The sequence below is a fragment of the Centroberyx gerrardi genome, chromosome 6 (assembly GCF_048128805.1).
Source record: "Centroberyx gerrardi isolate f3 chromosome 6, fCenGer3.hap1.cur.20231027, whole genome shotgun sequence".
NCBI lineage: Eukaryota > Metazoa > Chordata > Actinopteri > Beryciformes > Berycidae > Centroberyx > Centroberyx gerrardi.
Genome location: NC_136002.1, coordinates 18,570,090 through 18,594,243, shown reverse-complemented (window position 1 = coordinate 18,594,243; position 24,154 = coordinate 18,570,090). Strand labels below are relative to the sequence as shown.

At 41.2% G+C, this 24,154-nt stretch overlaps 1 protein-coding gene across 2 annotated transcripts in view; it reads left to right on the top strand.

Annotated features, from left to right (window-relative positions):
• Window positions 1-21,907: 21,907 nt before the first annotated feature.
• Window positions 21,908-24,154, top strand: part of grik4 (glutamate receptor, ionotropic, kainate 4) — a 150,462-nt gene continuing 148,215 nt past the window's right edge. For both annotated transcript variants that reach the window (XM_071900631.2, XM_078284047.1), the window contains exon 1: window positions 21,908-21,989. In XM_071900631.2, coding sequence (XP_071756732.1) covers window positions 21,908-21,989 — 82 coding nt within the window. The remainder of the gene's footprint in view (window positions 21,990-24,154) is intronic.

Genomic DNA, 24,154 nt, shown 5'->3' with positions numbered 1-24,154 from the left:
ATGCCAAACTACCAATAAAGTGATTTTCAAAATGCCTCTTCACTTTCAGCAGTCTAGTGCAGTTTCACCTGGAAATCTTCAGGTCAAGGTTTTTTATTTATCTTTATACGTGTAATTTTTTGATTGGATTACACATTAATCTCAGTGAAAGGTCAGAAATGAAGGTATATTGCATTTTCTGCCTTGAAAGGGTATGTACATGCCACTGTACAAAACTCACCAAAAATGAGTTTTTAAAAGCAGATTTTCCAAAAATGTCTCCCTGCGGTAGCATCATGCCCCTGCTTTTCTGGGTAAGTGCCCTTTTAAAGATTGTTTTCATGGCATTTATTTTTTTATTAGACAGTTCACAGTGAAAAGAGACAGTAAAGATGGGGGAGAGGAGATGTAACAAAGCAACAAAGGCAGATTTCAAACCCAAGATGTTGCATTTACATGGTAGGCACCTTAGCCAACTGAGCCCTTTTAGAGAATTGTACACACCACTGGTTAAGTCTATTAAAGATACTTTAATATATTTTTATAGAACAAAAAATGAGGCACAGTAACAAAATTATTATGCCCTCTTTAAAGTTATACCATCTGAAATGGTGTAATGCTTTATTGTTGGTAAAATAACAAGTGATCACTTTATATATACACAGAATTTAAGTACATCATTGCTTCATCAGAAACTCCACTACTTGCAAAGTGCATCCAAAACACTCCAGAGACTGACATTGCCCACATGGAAAACCTAAATACTTGCTTGGGAGTTATTTCATTATTTCATTATTTCATTATTTCAGATTTCTGAATTCCCCTTAAACAATTAAGGCACTGATAAGTCTAGGCAGGATTAAATTCCTTAATCCTGCCTTGCAGGATTAAATTCCCTAATCCTGCCTTGCATTATCAGTGTCCCTTAAATACGATATAGGGTTTGTTTTGCCATCTCTGCTTATTTGATTTGTGAGTCAAAGTGGATCCTAAGTTGCCTTATCTGCCAGTAAACCTGCCCCCTTTCTACACAAGACATTTCTTCCACAAACACAATTGGATTGGCCATGATATACTTCCCTAATAACACAATGTGTAATAATGGAATATATATCTGCCCATCAAACTTTGCTCTGAGAAGAACTTTGTTATTGTATCGGTGTCAATGGGAGCTGTAAGGATAAAGCAAAGTGAAACTAAAATACATGTAAAGGCCTTGGGATTAGTTTGAGTATGAGTATGTAAATGAAGACAAACATCAGAAATGTTGGAAAAAACACAAACTAACAACAAATAATAATGCTGACAATGATCCAAGCCTCACCTCAGGCCATGCCAAATAGATTACCTGTATTGTTGTATGCTATGTTGCTGGTATTGCACAATACTTTGTACCATTATGTGTGGCAATTAGGGAGTGCTGTGCTCAGCTTTCTAGTGGTGTTGCCAGTCTTACAAAACAGTCTCTATAAAATCATTCCAGTAGATGGAATCTAATTATGCATCTTTTGTATCCATACATAACCAGATTAAGGATGTCCAAATTAAGGATAATTAATTAAATAGAGATTTCCATTCTCCATTATTACATTAATAAGCATCGAACTGACTCTTATCCATAATGATTATAATGATTTCCTAGTAACTGAGGTCAAGTTTATATCCTGTGGCTTTCTGGGTATTGTGTGCCTTTACATGCGAGAGACTGGAAGCTGCATGCTGCTGTATTTAATAGGTAGTATGCAGTGGTATACATTTTGTAGTGGTAGACATAAAAATAGAAAGGAGTTCACTACTTATAGAGATAGGGTCTTTCTCAATGTGCGTTCTTGTGCGTTCCTGTGTCCTCCATGACGCGTTTGACGTAATATCTCATGGCCAAAGTACGATTCCAAAGCAAAAGAATGCAAGGAAGGATAAAAATCCAGCAAGTTTATTTGCCATCCAAGGTGCCAAGGTCGCATCGGATGGTGAGTTTGCCGACGAGAACGAATGGAAAGCCTCAAGATCCATTCAACGATGCACCACGTCCATACAGCGCTATAGTCTATAGTAGTACAGCGCCGGTTGAAACAGATGGGAAAGTGAACAGCTGTGAGTCTTAATTGAGAGCATGTGTGACATCAAGCACACAGCCAATCACAAACTGTAAGAACGCTTCTCTGCGCTCACTGCCATGAGACGTTTGTTGTGAAGATTGTTCTCCTCAAGGACAAAGGTACCAACTTGGCATTGTCGGATTTTGAGATTCATAAACTGGACCATATGAAGCCGTACTGGAACTCAATTAGCTTCCTCTGTGAGCGTTGTGAGGTTGGAGCGCCGCTGATTTACTGCGTACGGTTAAATGGGATGTGAACCAACCGTGTGTGTTCAGCTGGAACCAGAATGCATATCGTATCATACACTACAGCAACACATAACATGATCATGGTTGCTGTGGAACAGATAAGAGAAGGTGGGGAGGGAGGGCTGTTGTAAAGCTAAGTGCCTCATCATCATTTTTTGACAAAGAGCCAGGGTGTAGGTTGTGGAGGATGATCGTACTTTCCATGTTAATGATCCTGTTCGCCTTCGGGCCATGTGTACTGTATATGATTGTGCTGCTCACAGAGGTTTTTCTTGCATTCATAAACAATCGCTCTGGGCCTCATAGCACACGTTCGTTCTCATCTCTCTCTCTCTCTCGTCTTCCCTTTTCACTTGATAAAACTCAGGACGGATGCACTGTGGGGTTTTTGGTGCTTGACAGTAGAATATTATAGAAAAGGTATTAAAAAAACATGATTTATCTGTTTTTTTACACACACACACCCACATGTACAGGCATACACACACACGTGCACACTCACACACTCATCAATAATAGGCAAAAGCAAGTGTCTCCATCATGCCAACAGTGTGTATGACTGTGTTACTGTGTGTATGTGGGTGTATTTTGACGTTTTAATCCCATTTTTATATTAGTATGGATGCTTGGGTGTCAAACCAGAATAGATTAAGTTAATCTGAAACCTCACACCACAGTCAGACCGGGCATTGTAGAATTCGAGTATAATAGGTTGGCTTTCTAGGAGTTTGTCTGTCACAGCTTTCGTCTTTTGGAAGGATCTGCACAGGCCTTTGCGTGTCTACTGTGTGTGTCTGTGTGCCTGTGTGTGTGTGTGTGTGTGTGTGTGTGTGCGTGCGTGTGTAAAATGGTAAAATCTTCTGTGATCTCCTAGGCCGGGCAGTCTTCATCTCATCTCTGCAGGCTGTGTGAGACTCACAGAGAAAATCTCCTCCCCTCCTCTACCCTTCAGCTTCCCTCCATCCCCCCCCCCCCCCCCCCCCCGCCCAGCTCTCCTCTCTGTCCTCTGCCTTCTTCCTCCTCCATTTCCCCCGTTCCTTTTCCTCTTCTGTTTTCATTTCTCCTTTCCTTCTCTGTCTTTCCTTGACCCACGCCTTCCCATACCTCCCTGCACCCTGTTTCGCCCTGCCACCCGCACACAGGACCGTGGCGGCTTTGGCCTCTCCCTGATCCCTCTGATCTCTTCGCGAGTCTCCTCCGCTCACCCACACACCCACAGTTTTCTCTCACCTCCCCTACAGCCTTCTCCCCTTTCCTTCCCTTCCCCAACCCCAGTTCCTCCCTCTTCCCCTCCTCAACTCTTCAACTTCCCTAAACCTTACCCTCCCCAGAGCACTGAATCATCAAGATGCCTCTTCCCCACAGTTGCCTACCTGCCAGCCACTATCTATAAAGCAGCCATGACCCCATCAACGCAGTGCTTTGAAGAACTGGTGTGGTACAGTACAGACGTGAGCATGAATAATGCTTTTATGCCAGAGAGAGAGGTAGAGAAAAAAGAGATGTTGCAGAACATCAGTACAGGTAACCTTGCAATCTTGCTAAGTGTGGACATTCACAATATATGTGTTCTCATAAAATTTTATCTTTAGAATCAGATCTCAAAAATATCACCGAAAGCCTATGAGTGTGTGTGTATGTCCACATGCTTGTCATTGCATGTTTGTGTGATATGTGCGTGAGCGGGGCGCGGGGGTTTGTTGTGTGTGCTTGGTGTGTTTACTGTATTCGTTTCACCCTCAATCCAGCTGCATGAATTGTTCATTTTTGTTCTTTGTTAATCGTGAAACCGTTTGAATTTCTCATTTCAAAGGACTGGCACTGAGCACTCTGATTGGACTTGCTGCTTGTGCCTTGGGCTTGATGCTGTTAGCATGTGTTTACATGTAAAAGCAACTCTTTTATTCTGTGATTGGTTGGGAGTGATCTATGCCGAAGATTTATATATCCTTGGTCCAGAGGATAATGAAGTAGTCCCCTAATGACCTCCATACCAGTTCCATGAAACAGAAATCAGCCAGTTGGATCCGGCCTACATGTGTGTGCCAGTGCCTTTAGTATATAAATGATTGTTCCATTCATTCAAAAAGTAGTTCATTCAGGTACAATGGCAACATCATAAGAATTGCTGTTATATACCAAGGTCAGAGCATTGAATAGTCATAAAAGATGAAATTAATTGAAAGTAATTCAGTCTGTCCTCTTTATGTGCTTTGTTGTATTTCAAATGTAGCCTATATCTCTTAGAAATGTGTGGAACAATCTTGACCTTGAATCTCTCTTCTCTTCTCTTCTCTTCTCTTCTCTTCTCTTCTCTTCTCTTCTCTTCTCTTCTCTTCTCCCCTCCTATCTTCTCTTATCCTATTTTCTCCTATCCTCTGCACTCTTCTCCTCTCTTTTCTTCTGGAAACACACCAACACCATCATTGCCCAGCATCATTGACTACAGCATATACAGAGCAGTAATTAAGCAGAGTAATCCTATTCCAGTGACAATAAACTACAGCAGCCGTAGATCACATAGCCTCATGAAATGAATCACTGTGAAAATTATTGTAACATTACCAGAGGCATTGCAGAGGAGCGGTGCACTATAGCTACACAGAGATTATGTACATAGCCTCCAGAATCTATTGCTGCTGTAAACCAAGTAGACCTTTACGGAGGCATACTTCATTAATCAGAATATTAATCTTCCTGGTGGTTAAATTGGGTGATAAAAGGGATAAAACTGGAGGTGTGTATGTGCATTTGCGAGTGTGTGTGAGTGCGTACGGGTGTGCTTGTGTGTGTGTGTGTGTGTGTTTCTGCATCTCTCTGTGTTTTTATGTTTGTATGCGCAGACTGATGGGGTCAGTGCTCAGAGTAATGAATATTCAGTCTTGACATCAGGTTGTGGAGTGCAATACTCTCTATTCATTGGAAACATCATTAGTTGGCTCTCATCTTGCAGGCAGGGAAAGAGAGAGAGAAGGCAATGTTTCTCTGTCAATCCAAGGGCAACGGAAGATTTAAATTCTAAGGGTCTGTTCAGCACATTATCATCGCATTAAGAGATGCTCGAGTTGTGTTTTATACTCATTTTAAGTTGCTTCTACTGTGTAATATTCAAGAAAGAATTGGCTGCAGTACTAACGCAGGATAGATGCAGGACAAATGCATGAAAGGGAACTTGTAAAATGGCTACCTCTGTACGTGTGTATCCTCCTGTGAGAGTGAGAAAGAAATGGGAGAGAAAGGAAAGAAGAGAGAGGCAACTTGGGAGTGAATGCACCCTTGAAACCTGCCGGTGCTGTTTTCTTGTGTTGGCACAATCTCTATCGTCCCTGACTGTGTTTCCTCACTTTGAGAATTGAACACATTTCTGCACAAAGTCTGTCAGGCTGTTTACTGTAGGATGTAGGATTGGGAATCGTTTCTGGATTACACTGCAGATCACGGAAAACATGAAACCCTTGCTAGCAAGCTTAATCTCCCTGCCCCTTTGCCTGACATAGCATTACTGCTTAATTAGTATGCTTAGCAGACAGCCACGCATGGAGTCGAGAAGCAGAATACTTTTCAAATTACAATTCATTTCAGACGCCTGATTGTTGATTGTTTTTCAATATGGCTTAATGTTTTTTGAGGAGGTTCATGCTGTCTTTTCTTCTGTCAGTCACTTCTCTCCCTCTCTTGCTTTCTTTCTTTCTCTCTCTCTCTTTCTCATTATCTTGCTCTCATTATCACTGTCTCTCTCTCGTGCGCGCGCGCTTTCACTCTCTCACTCTCTTCAGACTTTGTCTCATGGACACCTAGCATCCCCCTCCTTTTGCAACATATATTGTTTGCCTGAGAGTTAATATTTTCACATTTACTCCCTAATTGTGTAGGATGATGCCATCACTGATGCAGATGTTACCTGGCTTGTATTGCACCTGGGGAATTATCTGAGCACTTCTATACAGTGTATTCTACTGCGTACAACCAGAGGCAAAACAAGTGTATGGTTAAGTGAAGGTAGAGGAGAAGCATTACTTTTAAATTAACATTGTTTACTTATTTGATTAACATTTTGTATATATCCAAAGGGTGATGATACTCAAGTTTTCTGTCCCTCTCTACCTTGTTGGCAAATTCGAGGAGATGGGTGGAGATGGAATTGGGCAGGAGTGGGTTGAGTAGTGAAGAGTGTGTTGTGGTACAAAATCACCCCCGTGTGTAGTTGTGTTCAGCACTGACCACCATGGAAAGCAATTGAGACTTTACTTGTAGCCTTGCTAAAGAAGGGTTGCCTTCCATTCATGATGACCAAGAGGAGTCTTTATTTTAGAAAGCAAGACAATTCAATGGTGAATTGTCAGTAATGACAAAGATTATTAACAATATAACAAATTACTGTCACTTTTAGTTAATAAAACTTGGAAAACTGGAAACTGCAAGAAGAGCCAGCATTCTCAAAAAATCAATGAGCTGTGTCTTTATTCATCAGGTCACATATGTTGGCTATAGAGTAGGTGTGCTAATGAAGGCTGTGTAGTCGAACCATCTTGATCTGTCAAGGTGCTGACAATTTCTTCCCGTTTTTGTGCCTTTTTGAGTCTTCTGCACCTTTCTCTGTCTGTCTTTTGGGTGAGTTTTGCACCACCAGTGCACATGTAACTGTTACTTACATATTTTAGCTGAGTAGCTGTTTCTATCAAAAAACTAGCTATTTTTATTATTCAACTCATGCCTGGCCAAAGTCTCAACAGACTTAGGGAGGCAGAGCGGGGTAAGAGTATTTTCAGATGAATTTAAAGCAGGGGAAGGAACACTCACATCCACGTTTTCTTGTTTGACATAAATGATTGCAAAACTAAAATAATTTCCTTAAAATCTGAAGGTTACTTGAACTTCATTCAAGTAATACGTACTGAAAAACTGATTAAAAAAAAAAAAAAAAAAGATGTTGCGGTGAATATCCCTTTGATATATAAAATCATATATTTTGTGAGTTCTGCATGACATGAATAGGCTGTTAAGGCCATCCTAAAATATTGATTTCTATCTGAATTTAAAGTAGCCCTCGACGCCACTTAAAGTATCTGAATCGACGAGCTGGCTTTCAAACAGTTTTTATTGATGTGTACAGGGTTCTTGAATAATTTCAGAGTTGGTTGGGTTTAGGGCAGATACTGAGCCGCTGCTGCAGCACTGTTCGCTGTCTCTGACACTCACCTCCATTATCCACCACCCTGCAGGTACAAGCCATTTCTCTCTCAGGCTGTGCACTGCTACAGAGGCAGGTTAAATCTGTGATTGTTTTCCAGCCAGGCTTCCATGATGGATGACTAGCATGGCTGCTTAATATGATGCCTACACACCATAGATACTTCCAGGAACATTGTGCGGATATACTTACTGCTTGGGCTGGTTTCCATCTTTCATTAAGCTCAATGATGGGTGGTGTATTGAGTGGGTGATATTCGATGTTGGGCATTTGTGGTTTGATATAGCAAGAGACATGTAAAATAAAAACACATCCAGATTTTAGAATGTGCCAGATCCGAGATGATAACTTTCAAGGCACATTCAGTGAAATTGGCTGCAGAAGCCTGTGTTGATGTCTCATATTCATCCCTGCCTCCGCCATGGGTGCGTTCTGCTCCACCAGCCAGCAGAGACACATATTGGCCAGGGTGCATTTCATTGGCTGCTCAGATCAGCTCCAAATTGATTAATTGAGCCAATTAAGGCACTTTCCAAGGCCTTTTAAGTGGATGAGTGTGTCATTTCTGCTAACAAATCAAAAAAAACTGTAAACTCACACACACAGACCCCCCCCCACTCCCCAGCACTCTTTCCCTGACACATTATTAAGCACAACTCTGAAACACAGATTCTCAAGAGCCATCAGTGTGACAGTATCTTGTGAGAAGAATCAGGCATGTTGCCACTGGCTCGTGTCATTACAATTTCAGCTGCAGCTATAGAGTAATCAGCTGTGGGTCCAAGTGCCAAGAACAGCCTTTAGGTAATTAAATGAGATACTTGACCCATATCGGCATCACGGGTTAAACCTACTTAATTAATTCATGGACAACATAATCTACATTCTAAAACATCCTTGATCCCATGAGCAAGCTAACTGCCGCAGTGACCACCATCTTTCAATGCTTTCATGGAAGATTTACCAAATGGATTTCATGCGTCTCTGTTCATCACTTCATGATTGGTCGTCTGTTTGCCCTGTTACAAATTCTAAACGCCATTATTTAACCAGAGAAAATGCTTTGGGACACTGTGTGGCTGTGATGATAAAGGAGTTATCTTATCCTGTATTGATCTACATTGCATCAAATAATTATACAGCTCCACAATGGTCTCAACGGTTGTTTTGATGTGATTACAGCAAGTTACATTATATGGGAAAATATCCTTATAATCAATCATATCAGTGAGATGTGAGGAGAAAGCACTACCCGCTGAATTGTACTGTAGCCTATATGAACTGTGGTTTAGCCAACTAGGATGAGCTGGCTGGCCTGTCAGCCACCTGATATTAATGGGTGTAATTTGGATGTGTATGTCATGGGAAAGCGCCGGGGTAAGAGCAGTGTGTCCTTTATGGCTGAGGCTTTACTCAGCACAAGAAAACAACCCAAGGGCCCATAGACATGCCTATAATTGTGGCATTAGAAGGAGGTCTGGCTTGTAGCTCATTAGGAGAAGAGCACAGAGGGCCCTGGGGCCTTTGAGAACAGGCAAGAGAGAGAGAGAGAAGAGAGACAGAGAGAGAGAGAGAGAGAGAGAGAAATACAGAGAGGGAGAGAGAGAGATAGAAAGGGAGAGACAGGGAGGGAGTCAGATAGACAGAGGGTGAGAGAAACTGCTTAGTAGCAATGGAGATGAAAGCACACTGCAGCCATTAAAATACACACACACACACACACACACGCACAACCATATGCATATACACAAATATTGATGGTATTGATGGTTGAGGTTCCTCCCTACACAGTTCAGTTCATGGACTTGCTGTTTAATTAAAAGCCCTAATTGATAAACAGCCATGAATAAAACAAAGGCGCCCACTCAGCATACAGTAAGTAATCCTCACCTTTCATCATGTCTCCCTCTGGTTTACAGGTATAATGCATTACTATACATTACACAGGGAAATGAGAGCACTCTCTACTAGAGCCTAACCCTTTTCATCATGACTCTCAAGACGCACCTGCACCCTTCAACTGAGGTCCTCATTGTTGTCATTTATAATGCCTGTGTTTATGAACTCCAGGTCCTTGGAAACATATGATCACTATTGCTCTCACTGGGACATGACATGGGGCCTGGGGCAGCAGGGTGGTTTAGTGATTAGAAGGACTTTGCCATATTTGAAAGGCCAAAGGTTCAATCTCACAACAATGTGTCCATCAACAGCCATGTGGGCTGTTGAAATGTCCTGAAGCAAGACACTGAACCACCTACCAGCTTATTAAGTGTGAGTCACTCTGGATAAGACAAGACAGCTAAAAAATGTAATTCTGATATTGATAATTAAAAAAAACAAAAAAAAAAACAACACAGTATAAACTGCTTGTTCTGATTTTGCTTTGATCATGGTGGTGCGTGGGGGTCTGTCTCATTCCACAATTCATTCAGAAAGAAATAATCATAAGGAAGAAAAACTGTTTTCTGTGTGTTCTTGTGCTGGCTAGCATGTCCCCCATTGCAAACTACATTCATGCACCAAAACCCAACTTAAACTGGAATCTGGGACTTTTATATAAATACTTATTTTATCCATCTGGACCGTGAAGTCAGGTTACACAATACCAATTGGCAGTATTACCAAGGTTGGAATTCCTCTCTATAGCCTGCTATTGAAATCTTTGACTGGGTGAGACGAAAGTCTGCTAACTATCCAGCTAACATTAGCCAACACTGGTTACCTGTGTTGCTAGTACCCAAAGAGCTTACATTGAAAATATTTTTTGGCTTGACTGATATGCTAGCGGCACACTGTATTTATTGTCTAATTTCATTATAAAAGTTACAATCATTGAAAGTCAATTGCCTCATCTTGGGAAGCCATTTTTACTGGAGTGGGAACTGTACTGGTGAGCTGACAGCACATGCGTGACACTGGCTGCAATTCTTTGATAATAGAATTGATAATATTATAATATATATATTGATAATATTAATGCTTAGGCCTATGTGGTTGTTTGGTTGTAATCCGAACATCATTTCAAATACTTTTTGCCACCAAGGTGGGGAAATCACGGAAATCCTGGATTACAGCCAAGTAACAAATCTACCACCCAGTCTAACCCTTGCCACTGGGTTACCAGAGTGACAAGCTGATAGATTTCAAGGGACATTGATTTTGAAATCAAATTTGTTGCCCTCCAATGAATGTCACCAACTGGGGGCCACAGCCAGCGTAGTCTTCAAACGATCTGATTTTACTGCCTGACTGCTGCCTGTCTACTTGTGACTTGTGTGCCTGCTTGTCTCTCTCTCTCCCTTTCTGTTGCCCTTGGCACTGCGGTGTTGTATGATTGATCGGTGTTGTATATCATGCTAGAGCATTCTGTGGGTCTGAGTCATTTAGTGCAGGGTATGAAGGGCAACACCCACCAACACACACACACACACACACACACACACAGCACGCACATCTGAACATGCATAATGCACATACAAATTGTGCTACCGGAATAACAGTGGAAGACCATGTGAGCAGAAGGTACTTGAGCAGGATAGATCAGATGAGCATTTGTTCCTCATTCATCCGTCTTCTACTCTTTGATTCAGTTCTGCCCTTTTCCTCTCTCTTCCTTTCATTTCTCCGCTTCATGAAATAATGTTGATTTCTGCCTCCCCACTGGCCACCTGTGAGGTTAGGCTGCCTGCGTAATCCCCCAAGGCGCCTACAAGAAATTCAAAACACTGCACCAATCAGACACAATTATAGGTGTGAACGTCTGAATTCATTATAGCTGATTGTGAATATGTCCACTTGGCTTATTACAGAATTTACCCTCTGCTCTTCTCATATGCTGTTTCTCATTATCTGAGAAACCCCTCACCTTGGCCCATAATGAGAGAAAGAGAGAGCATACTGATTACGGGCAATTCATCTCCCAACTTCAATTTAAAGGTCCCATATTGTACAAAACTGTTTCTAATAGCCGAGAAAATGTGAAATCTGAAACGCCTCCCATTTTGCCATAGTTTCCTTATTTAAAAATCGTGACTCTTCAAGCTGTTTTGATTTGGAGCCCTTAGTGACATCACTCAGGCCTGAAAATCTGCATTTGGTGAATAATCCTATCCTCTAACCCTAACTCTCTAGCTTTTCTTGTCACAGCCTGTTCTTTACAATGGACACGCTGAGAGGCTGGAACACACACTACAAAAGCTGGATTTAGGTGTTTTGGTTTGCTGTACACTTTACAAATGTTCTTTAAAGGCCACAGGGAACTATGTTAAATTGGTAAGAAAGGGTAAAATATGGCACCTTTAAATTTGAATTGCACTAAATTTTTAGTTGAATTGAACTTTCAAATGCACACATTATGCAGGACATTTGAGTGCTTTGGGTAATTAGGATCATGACATTTTATTTACAGGCTTAATTCAAACTTTGCTGCTCACATACATGCACATACACATGAAATACTTGCACATACACACATACTAAATACTCACACATACATATATGAAATACTTCTATTGTCTATAATATAGTGTCCTTGAGTACCTTGAAAAGTACTAAATCTATCTATCTATCTATCTATCTATCTATCTATATAAATATATGAAACGCACATAAACATGGAAATACTTGCATTATATATTTGTATTTTTCCCATCTGTATGTGTGTCCCACATGTGTGTGTGTGCAAGTGGCATGTGTGTGTGTGTGTGTGTGTGTGTGTGTGTGTGTGTGTGTGTGTGTGTCACATACATGTGAGTTTTTCAGTTTATCCAGAGGGCATCTCACTATAAGCAGAAGATGGGAAACCTATGTGGCCATTGTGGTGAACAGAGATCTCATCGTTGTGGCTGGTACACTGGTGATTTTTCACTATTAGTTTCCATTAGTTTCAGTTCAAGACTTCATTAGGAGAACTCCAGGAGAATTCTCTACTACAGCAAGTGTAAAATCACTAAGTAATGGAGTGGTTTGCATGCAGTGGTGGAGGTGGTGAAACACTGGTCTTAAACTGGTGATCTGCAAGATTCTTGTTTTGTTGAATTGGGCGACATCTTTGGTGATAAGCTGTCATTGCTGTGGTGTTTTTACACTGCATTTCCCAAAGATCACTTCAATCAGTGTAGTCACAACTTTTACGTCTATTTCATTGGATTTTCTGTTGATGAAGTTTGAGTTTCTGTAGATATCGCTCTTTACTTTGTCTGTTCAGCCATGGTGGCTGTCGCTGCTTATGCTAACTCCCCAGTTCTTCTTCTATTCATTCCAAACAAACTGCTGTTGTTGCTTCCGGATCACTTCATCTGCGTCAGAAGATTTTTTTTGTCCCCTCAAGGATGTACTCACTACCGGGTGTTTAGAGAAGAAACAAATGTAAAAGCTTTAATGAACTGGGTATAGGTTGAATCACTATTGTGATATGTCAGTTGGTGATAGAGAGTAGCAAAACAGAAATGTATTTATATGAATATGCCACATATTACTACTTAGAGAGGTTGCAATCAAATTGATTGATGTCTGCAGGAGAATCAAGCCACCCAGAATAAGGAATAAGACTGATGGGCACAATATTCAAAATGAAGCCCTTGTTGTTGAACATGTTTTGAGTCATACAAAGTACCAACGTGAAAATAAAGAATATATTCAGAGAGGAATTTATAGTAAATACAGATGGAATTGGGGTTTTTTGGTTTCACAATATTCTTTTCATAGTATATGTATATTCATACCCATGATGGGCTGCCAAAAATTCACAAACAAAGACTCAAAATAAAACTTTTTACCGGCCAACTTGGAAGCACGCCTACTGTCTTGAACATTTCAGTTGGGGTTTATTCTGGCTGACTTGACACTGGCCACTGGAGCTCCCATCCTGCAGCCTTTAGGAACAACTGTGTGACAGCTATGGTTTGTTAGATAGTAGAATTCCTAGAGGTTTTCTGGTTTCTCTTTTGTTTTGAAGTCATCAAATATTAATCTTTTAGCCTCAAATTTACCCGTGCAGGAGGCACTCTTCCACCAAGAAATACCATCCACCATAATACAGTTTTTATTATCTATTTTACAGCTACAGTTTCACTCCTTATATACTGTAGATTCCACTGAGATTTTTGTTGTTCTGTATCCCGATAATACTTTTTCTTCTCAAAAGCAATAAATAATACACTTTTAGTTTGAGGGCAAAATTGCTTAAATTCCGTGTAATCTAATTTACTCTGGCTATCTTTGGCGATCTTGATTTTCTTTTTTCTCTACCCTCTATATTTTAGTATTTTACATATGCAAGTGTTGCATGTATGTGTGAGTATTTAGTGGTATGTATGTATGAGCGAGTGTTTCATACAGTGTGTGTAAGTGTTTCATATGTGTGTGTGAACAAGTTTGAATTAAGTCCTTCACAGCCTTTCATTACCAATCTTTGTGGTATGTGCTGGATCGAAAAACAAACCATGAAAGGATGAAAAATACAAATAATGGGTGGACCATATTGTCTCTCCATGATAATCAGTCAAGCTTTTTATTACACTATAATGCTTAGTTTACTATTAGAAGTGACAAATTGTAACCTTTTGAGGTGCTTCTAGATATTTAATTGGAAGAGATAGAGTAACAATTCAAGTTTAGTTTATTTCAACGTTTTGTTATGAATGCACTTTTTACCATAAGATGTCATTTTTGATCAAATTAAAAAGGTCTGAACGTGTGGTATGAGTCTGGTAGATGGGCTCACACTACTGAGCCACCTAGGTTTCACTGTCAGTGTTTACTGATGATTTTTCATGGATTTTGCATTGATGTTTTTCTTCAAGCACACCATTTCATTGACCTCTCTCTGGACAACATCCAGTGAAAATGAATGTATTGATTTGTTGAAATGCCATCTAACTGAAATCATATATACATTATTTTCTTTGCCCCCCTTTATGGCAGGCATACAATGCAAAACATCTCAAAATAGTATGCACTGTGTAATGAATGGTTTGGACTTTCGTGTATCAAAAGAAGCATTCAGAGAAACAGCACTTTACTTGTGAACACTGAGATTTCACTGGTTTGATACATTGACTTTTTGGGGTCATGCCAACTGTAAATCCTGTCTCTGTCTGCCTGGCAAAATAAGTAGAGCGAGAGAGTATGCGGGTGCCAGGCAGAGCAGAGGTACGTCCATACGTTTCCCCTCACTGAGATAGCTATTGATTAGCCATTTGTTAACTTCTGCTGCCCAAGTCACTGCCAGCTGCTCGTGGACTGACTGGTAATAACCAAGCAAGAGAAGATGGGGGGAAACTCTTGATGGTCTGCTCCTGATCTCCTTGGCAGCTTTTGTCTCGTCTCGTCTCGTCTCGTCTCGTCTCGTCTCGTCTCCTCTCCTCTCCTCTCCTCTCCTCCCATCTTCTCTTTTCTCCTCTCTTCTCCTTGCCTCCAAATGGTAAATGCTCATTGCCTATTGGTTTTCACCCATCCGGTTTCTTTACATAAATATCTAGTGACATAACCAGTTCAGTCTTTATTTGACGTGGGAAGACCATCCTTGCAGAGTAGATAAGGAGTGTACAAACTCACCGTCGGGACGGGCCTGGAATCATCATGTCATCACAGGGTGCACAGAATAAAACAGCTGACTTACAGCACATGTTCTCATATGCATACGAATGACAGATGACCTGGTCATCCAGTACAATAATGATGAGCTTGGAGACAATGCACTAGAAGGCCTGAGGGTAATTTGTCTGCCATAGGGAAGTGAGTAAGAGCACGCTGTCAGAGTCTGACTCGCCTCGGGGCAGTGCTCAGTTGGACGCTCTACTTATGTGGAGAGATTATTGAAACTGGGCCTTTTCAATTTGCCATTGACACAAATATCTGTGTTCATCGTTTAGCCAGAAGTAGAAATTCCCTTCCTTTGGGGTTGGTTTCACTTTCCTCATATCATGATAATGTGCAGCCTATTACCGCTGAACCCCCTTCTGACCTCCAAAGCAGCATGGTCAAATAATTTTTTTATACCTGCTGTCAAAATGTTGTTAAATATTGATGGGCTGGGCGCACCTCAGATCATCCATGACCAGGCCTTTTATTTTGCCCCTCTGTCTTTGAAGGCTATTGCATCAGTCATGGTTTTCAGTTTATTCATCTTTCATTTTATCTCGTGGCATATTTCTCGCCATCCTACATCATCTCTGTCTTGGCTGCAGCGATGCTTTAATTCTCAGTCCCTCTTTTCAGGCAGATTGTATTGGTCTCACATTCGTTTTTTACTGTTTGTTTGGAAAAGCTTTTGCTTAAGACCCACATGCTGAATAGCACAGTTGAAGTCTGTGAATGATAAGTATTTGAACTCAGCTTTTGTTTAACCGCTTGTGGTTGGCTCAATAAAATCATAATAGTCATAATGCGGTAATGTGGGTATAGCACAATAAAACGCTGTCATCTGGCATATTGGACAAGCTAATTAATGTATATGTGTATCAGAAGCATGCGAGTGACAAGTCCACATTGAGTTTCCCCATACTTTTTCTGTACAGAACACAATCTAGCTAACTGATGTTTTAGGACAGGGAAATCAGTTGCACCTCCTTGCATGTCCTCTTTCTTGGTGAGTTGAATGTGGGACAGTGCTGATGTGGCTGCAGCAGGGTGGCAGGGCTGATTCAGCTACTGTAGCATAGATGGAAAGCATACTGACAGGCCGGACGCTAGGTGCCTTTGCTGCAAATAGAGACCCAGAGTCACGGGTGACACTTGTACATACATTGCTGTACAATGTGTATTAGCCCAGTGGTAGAAGTGGAGGCTGCGTATGGTATTTTGTGATACATGAGCATCCTGATTCTGTTTCATGAGCTGCTGTAGGATCAAGCCAGCGTCATTCGGTCTAGTATTGCTCCTGACAGGCAGTCTTGTGAGATTCTGTGTTAATAAAGCGTGTGTTTACAGCTGGGAGACGTTGGCTGGAGTCATATCCTGGCTGAAACATTCCCGTTGATTCTAAAGCAGAGGCACTCGATTCACTTCAGAGAATACAACAATGAAGCAACAACAGTTATTGTGCAGAGGTTTGTTGTTCTGCATACATGCTACCTACCAGCTAACTTCAATTTGTGATTCTTTTGTTGTTGTGACTTAAAGATTGATTCATTTTTCCGTATGCAAATGCCTCTCTGTTGTTGAGTTCATTGTTTTGTCTCATGTGGAGACATTTCAAACAGACAGAAAGACATTCTCTTTGAACTCAGACTTCTGCAAACATTCACCCAATGAGTATACATACCGCATGCATATTAAATATCTGCAGCTTGCGACAAGTGTCTCAAACCTCCTTGAACATTGGTCACAAATCACTTATTTCCATCTACAAGTTGCTTTTGTGCCAGATCTGAGACTCCCAATGCAACAGCACATGAATATATGCAAATATGTGAGTCTCATTATGTATCTGACATGCCTTTGGTTCAACTGACAGCTTTAATGGGCCATTTGCAGTGGAATTACACAATGTTTGACGTTTGATTGACACTTTTGATATTTGGATAGTGTAAAGTGTTACTCTGACAGGCAAGTCAAACAACTCGCAACTGCCAGATCATCTTGTCCTGTCAATTGTTGATCTTCCTCACCTTACCCAGTTGACACGGCTCAGACAACCACCTGATCTTGGCTGTTAAACCAAGCTGAGACCTCTTATCGTAGTTTCTGACAGGAGGTCTTATTGGATGTGAAGCACAGTTTGTTTTGGGCTTTGGTGATTGGGCTGAATAGGAAAACGCAGACAGGCTTTACGATTTTGGATGAGAATGAAGTTAGATGCATTTTTTGGCTTACACTCCGTGACAAATACCCCGGATTACTTATCTGTGTCTGTCTCTTATTTCTGCCTTATCTCTGTCTTTCAAATAATCACTCACTGCACAAGTAATTTAACCTGCATCCTAATATCTTATGAAGTGTCAGATGTGATGCCCAGCGCTGTCATCACTGTTGTCAGTTAGCATTGTGAATTTGAATATATGTGAGGCGAGCGGGGTTGAGCATTGATTGGGAGCAGGAAAGAGACAAGGGGCAACCTGATGAAAACCTAATCCACCTAATCCCTAATAACTTCCCTATAACTATGCCCTGATTCCTGTTATTGGATGGTGAAGCAGGGAGGGAGACCAGAGAATGAACCCAAGCAGTGTTGCCCCAGATCCCTCAATACTTTAAGTTGGCTGTATTTCCTGAAAGGGAAGCGAATAAAACAGGGTTTTCATTGAATTCTCCCCAGCATTCATATTCCTGTGTGTCAAATCCCACAAAAGTGTCACAGTATAGGTTTTGGCAATGTGTGAGGAGAGAATCAGGAAAGATACCAGGCATGTGTCATGGGATATAGAAGAGACAGAGTGCAGTTGCCAGACAGTCAGTGTGATTAATATCTATGGTCAGCCTCGGTGCGAGCCAGTCAGTCAGTAAGCCATTACCCTCCATCAGTATGTGTGAGGTAAGGGTCAGACTTGAAGCTGTTGTATTTACAGCCTTCTACACCTCGACAACTGCATTCTCTTTATATTAGTTGCCTCCTGTGCTGATCTATGTGCCTATACCTGAAATGAAACATGGTCAGTATATTAATGTGTCTTACAGTTGCAATAATGTATCACAACTTGCTGCCAAACCAGTTGCTTTGTAATGATGTGTTAGGTTTTCATCTTGATTAATGTGTGTTTGTGTGTGCGGGTGTGTGTTGGCCTGGGTGTTGTCTGTTTGTGCGAGTCAGTTAATTTACCAATAATGTACAGGTGCATGCACAGACAATATGGGAAGTTGCAAATATATGCATGCACGTATTTGTTCACACACACACACACACACACACACACACACACGCACACACACGCACACAAACACAACGTGAGGAGCAGCAGGTTGAGATAAGAGAATGAGATTGAGGAAAAATGGTTATATTGCTTCAGAGTGGCTGTTTGCCTCCACATGCTATATAAATACAAAGGCCTATTTGTCAAGTATGACACTGATACTTAACAGCACTCTGTGCTGTGAGAGCATCCATGTCACCCTCTGGCTCTCATAAAATGGGATTTAACCAAAAATGGATGTTGTTTTCCGACTGGGCCTGTGTGTGCTTGCACGTGCATGTGTGTTTCTGCTTGTGCTTTTGTGTGAGTGTGCATAAAAGGCTTCTTTCATATAAGCATAATAATTGTATTCAGTATGTGTACAATGTTAACATAATATATGCTCTTAAATGGCATAATGAATTTTAACATAAAGGAAGAGTCGAAGTGTACACATTCACCCAGTTTTAGGATTATGATTGCCTGAGAAAGATCTTGTTGGTTGAAAAATATCATATATTTCTTATTAACTTGGTGGCTCAGTCTACTATTGGATTTGCAGTGACACAGGTTCAAATCCTGTCCTATCTCTCTCTCTCTCTCTATCTCTCTCTCTCTCTCTCTCACTTCCTAGTGACCTCCACCAAATTATCTGAAAGTCTAATGAAATATTTAAGGAGGGGCTTGCTCATCTTCCTTTAAATAAAGAAATTACAATATACTGTACAGTCTATGCTTAACTACTATAATCTGAAACCTGTTTATTGTTGTTTGATTAATTACTTTGCTCAGGACTGCTGTGACTACACTGGAGGGACCTTCTCTCTCTTTTCACATCGCCCTCTCAGCCAATCCTGACTTTTCTGTGAGCAGAGAAACAAAGGAAGAGTTACAATAGCAGGCATGTTATGTCACTATCCTCAGCTATTCAGTATTCAAGGGAGGCTTATATTGAAAATGCCGTGGGTACATCTCTATATGATTGCCTGTCTGTCTAGGTATTCATGCCAACCCTACACAATAAAAGAAATCTCTGCTATTGTTCTCTTCATTCTTCCACAGTTCAAGCTGTGCAATGAGACTTCATAGTTATAGTGGATTCTGTGTCTTATAGAGAAACATATTGGCATTATGAGGCTTCTTTTCCAATGTATTCCTATTATAAGGAACGTAAGATAGCTGTAAATATCAATACATATACAGTAGCTATTTCTTACTGTCAGTGGTATACAGTAGATAATTCTGTGCTTGTGTTTCAGAAGTCCTGGAAAACAAGGGTAATCATTCAAATCATGAACTCGATTTTCATTTTATTTTTTACTCTTTGTATTGAGTGTATTGAAGTTTGCATTGAACCGCAGCACTAGTGAACTGTGTAGGAAAGGACGTGTTGATCTCACTGAAGAGCCATTAGTGTCACAGATTGCATTGACTGCCGGTCGGAAGCCGGCCGAGGCTTTTGTCTGTTCTCATTGGTGATTCAGCCTGGGAAGGCCACCGCTGCAAATCTGAGCTACTATTTAGGCTGATTTGCCATAATTGCTTTGAAGGAGATTGGATCAGCTTTTAGTATGATTTGTCACTTTATCCACCGTAATAAAGGAATAACTACCCTGTTAGTAGAAGTGGTAATGCTTTCAACTGTGCTATCACAGAGCTGTGCTACCTGGGTCCATCAAACATGATCCTGTTTACAGTTCTGGATGTAGGAAAGCTAGTTAGGTTCAAGAAATCTGTCGGCTCTAGTCAACTGTACTGGGCATTATCAGTTGTGAGCTCATGCAAAACCTCTGTAAAGGCATTTCACATTGGTTAAAATGTGTGCTGCTCTAGAGCCAGGCTAATGGAAGCTATCAAGAGCAGTAATCCCATGTGTGTATAACGATATAAGCTGCAAGGCATTTTCAGTCCTCAATTAGTTTTGCAACAGGCTTCTCATTTGATGCTGCTTTTCTGTTTTTCTCCTCTTCTTAGAACCTCGGGGGAAGTCTTTTGACAGCTGTTATTTGCATAGTTTTCCTAGGAAAAGTCTGTGAAATAATCTTGATGCGTTGACAGTCCTATGCCGCTATTCCCCTGGGCTCTCCTCAGCAATGTTGTCTGAGAATACACAGGATCCATCTTATTGCCCATCACAGGCAGTGAGCAGCCAAACATTACCTTAATACCAACAAAATAAACAGAAAGCAGGTGAGATTGAGGTAAACCTGCAAATGCAAATACTTATTTCATATGGTTTGTTCTTAGTATTTCAGTGGATAGAAGACTGTGTTCACATTGCAACGGTTAGGGGTTTGATTCTCGCTGGACAACCTGAGCCATCCATGCTGAAACGATTTGCATTGCTCAGAATAAATCTGTCCAAATATCATGTAATCTGTAAGCCTGTTCTATCACACACAAAGAATTGTCCTTCTTTCATCCTTCCTACAGACAAGTTGAGTAAAAACACATTGTTATTTGCAGCAACAGCCTAGGTGAGTAGTTTCAGGGGGTAGGGAGGGTTACACACATACACACACACCCATAGAGTTGCCTAGTACTACAACCACCAGGCTTGTAGTGTTGCCACTGGAGCAGATATGGGTTCACAGTGCATTACTCAAGGGCACTTAAATGGGAGCTGCTGTGGAAGGGGAGAGTGCCTCTGGTTCTCTTCCCCATACAGATTTTCTGAGTCAGACTGGGGATTTGAATTGGAAGCCATGAGCCAAAAGGTTTTGTCCATGTTCTGGCAATGTCAACAAAAAATTATCTTTCAGTGGGACTATACATCATACTCAGCTATACAGCAGACACCATCCAGGCCTATCCATCACATGGGACGGGGTTGTAGATGCACTCTCTGATAAGACATTGAGCCATTTATTACATGGAGTCTAGCTTTAATGGACAGCAGTAGGATTGAACATACATTGCCCTTACTGACAGTGATTTAGGTTTCAGGTAGTTAATTGTACTGTAGTTGCAACAGTGCAAGATGCTGCTAGACTGATAGCCACTGAATTCATTCAGTAACCCATGTCAAAACTGATTTAAGTTTTCATTACAGCACATGAGGTCGCCTGTGTGTTACAGGCCTGTTCTTGAGATTCTTCTCACACAAGAAGAAAGAGAGAGAGAGAGAGAGAGAGAGAAAGAGAGAGAGAGAGAGAGAGAGAGAGAGAGAGAGAGAGAGAGAGAGAGAGAGAGAGAGATAATTCACTGTAATTCAATTTCACTGTTTTCTTTGGCAACAGATACTGAGGTATTTAATTCCAATAAAGCTCATTTGAATTGAATTGAATTGAGGGAGAGTGAGAGAAAGAGAGAGAGAGAGAGAGAGAGAGAGAGAGAGAGAGAGAGAGAGAGAGAGAGAGAGAGAGAGACAGAGAGATAGAGAGAGTGTGTTTGCAGGTTCATCAGTATGCTTCTGCACAGTTTTGGCCTCTGTATGTGGTGTGTCCATCCTGATGCTGGTTGATGTATAATCTATATTGTTCTCCTCTCTCTGTGTTTCCCAGGTGGCTGTGACAGGGGCACCCCCGGGGCAGGACCCATGAGGAGTCATAGAAGATGCTCGCAGCCTGGGCGCCTCTGCTCTTCTTAGCCATGTGGGTGAGAAGCACCTCCGGTGGCCCGCTCTCCTTCAGAATAGGTAAGTTGTGAGACTGAATCTATATCTGGTTACTGTCAGGAAAATACACATGGCTACACATGCTGCCCTTGGAAGTCTTCTTTTTCATTCTCATTGGTGCAGGGACATTACAACTCAAGAGCTTGTGAGAAATGCGTATATACATGAAAGGATTTTCTTTTTCCTGTGAATTGAAAATTCTATGAATGAATTGTCTTTTTATTTTTTTAATTACTGAGCTTGACTTCGAGTGACATTGCTGAGTTGAAATGTCAGCTCACATTGATAGTCAGTCATAGAGAACTTTACGATCCCTCATGGGGAAATTGGCTGGAGAACTTGTGTTTGAAAGGATCAAAAACTTTGAGAAATACCCCTGTTGGTGCACCACAGTCAGCCAAGTCTGGAGGTCTCAACAGGCTTGAAAATGAACATGACACAGTCCTAATCGGCTCTGAAATATCCTAGACCCAGCCTGGCCAAAAAATACATTTGTCCCGTGCAGCAGAGTGGAGAGAAAGTCGTGGAACAGATGCATCCTTGAAGTGAAGAGTTACCATCAAGTTATTGGCAGGCTTAGGCTAGTTATGATAAGTCACAATATACCATAAGCATTCATAAACACTCAGCCAGTTTGGGGAAATTAGACAAATCTGGCAGTTTCTAACAACTGAGAACAGCTTGAAATTGAAGTTTCATGATGTATTTCCTATTTACTGCGTGTTCATTTGCCGTTATATTCACTGTACTTTCAGTGCCTTCATGGCACTCAGTGTTTTACTTTAATTAGCTTTCAATTTTTCACGTTTTATATTCTTTTAATTACACTTCAAGCCGTTGTTTTATCCTACATTAAGACAGTAGCGGGAAAGCAAATATAACTAGTTGATAAATCAATGGCCTTTTTATGCCAGCAACACGAACAATTTGCAGCACAAAGTCAAGCAGAAAACATTCTGTGACAGAGCCCTATCCAAGTGATTTCCATGTCTGGAAATCGTGGCCAATCCTTGGACCAAGGTTGAAACTTACAACTTCAGTGTAGGCCCTGCATCAGTTATATAGGCCTGTAACCTGTTGGAGCTCCTCCAGCTTGTTATCATTCTCCTACAGTCAGCTGGTCTCTAGCTCCCCATCTACCAAATGTTCGACTATCTCTTTATTTATGTAGCCTATATCTTTGTCTAAGAGGGGAGACTATATAGACTGTGGATATATGTCATACATATATCACATTTTATTCAGTTAATTGTGTGTGTGGGGTGTGTGTGTGTGTGTGTGTGTGTGTGTGTGTGTGTGTGGGGGGGGGGGGGGGGGGGGGGACATGGTCTGTTTCTACAGTAACACCTGGACAAAAGAATGATATAGTGGAGCTTAGTTATGCATAACCCAGTACTTCAGCCGCCACTCTGAAATCTCATTTTCCACAGAATTTTCCACTCCCATTGAGAGAAAACGTATAGGGCTATCAGCATGAGTCATGATGTCTTACTTAAATACTGTACTGTGTGCATTTCTGATTTTTTAGACAATGGCGTGTGAATGGTGTTTAACAGGCCCACGCTGCTTTTCACACCAGAAAAGAGAAGAGAGAGAGAGAGCTATATTACAGTTAGCTTACATCCATGCATGTCAGTGTTGATCAGTTGCAATAATCCATGGATGTGGGGGGGGCTTGGGTCAGATGGTTTAACCTAAACCTTCACATCTTCCAGAATACATCCTGGGGCATGCAGGACGATCGTAGAGAGGTGGGGCGTTTTCTAGACCAATCAGCCCTAAACCTCTCTCAACAGTTTATTGATTTGTTAATGCAATGACCTCATAGTCTTTTGCTATTAGCTTTCTGGCTTTGTTGATTAAATAAAACAGAACTTTCCGCCCTCCCATACACACCTGTCAATTATTAAAGCTACCCAGCATGCCAGCAGCAGCTTCAACGTTTGGTTTATCATCAACACATACCAGGAACAAACCTTTCCCTGTGCATGAATGCTGTTGGATAATTGGCTAGCACAATTTCATACCTCCTTCTCTTTGCTTTATCTCTGTGTTGCTTACCACCTTCCACCTGCCGGTACAAAGGCACCTCCACAGTGATGGTGCTTTATGTTTATCCCAGTCATGTTGCATGGTTGATGGATAATTAGCTGGTCGGCCTGTTTTTCCTCCTCCTCTGATGTCAG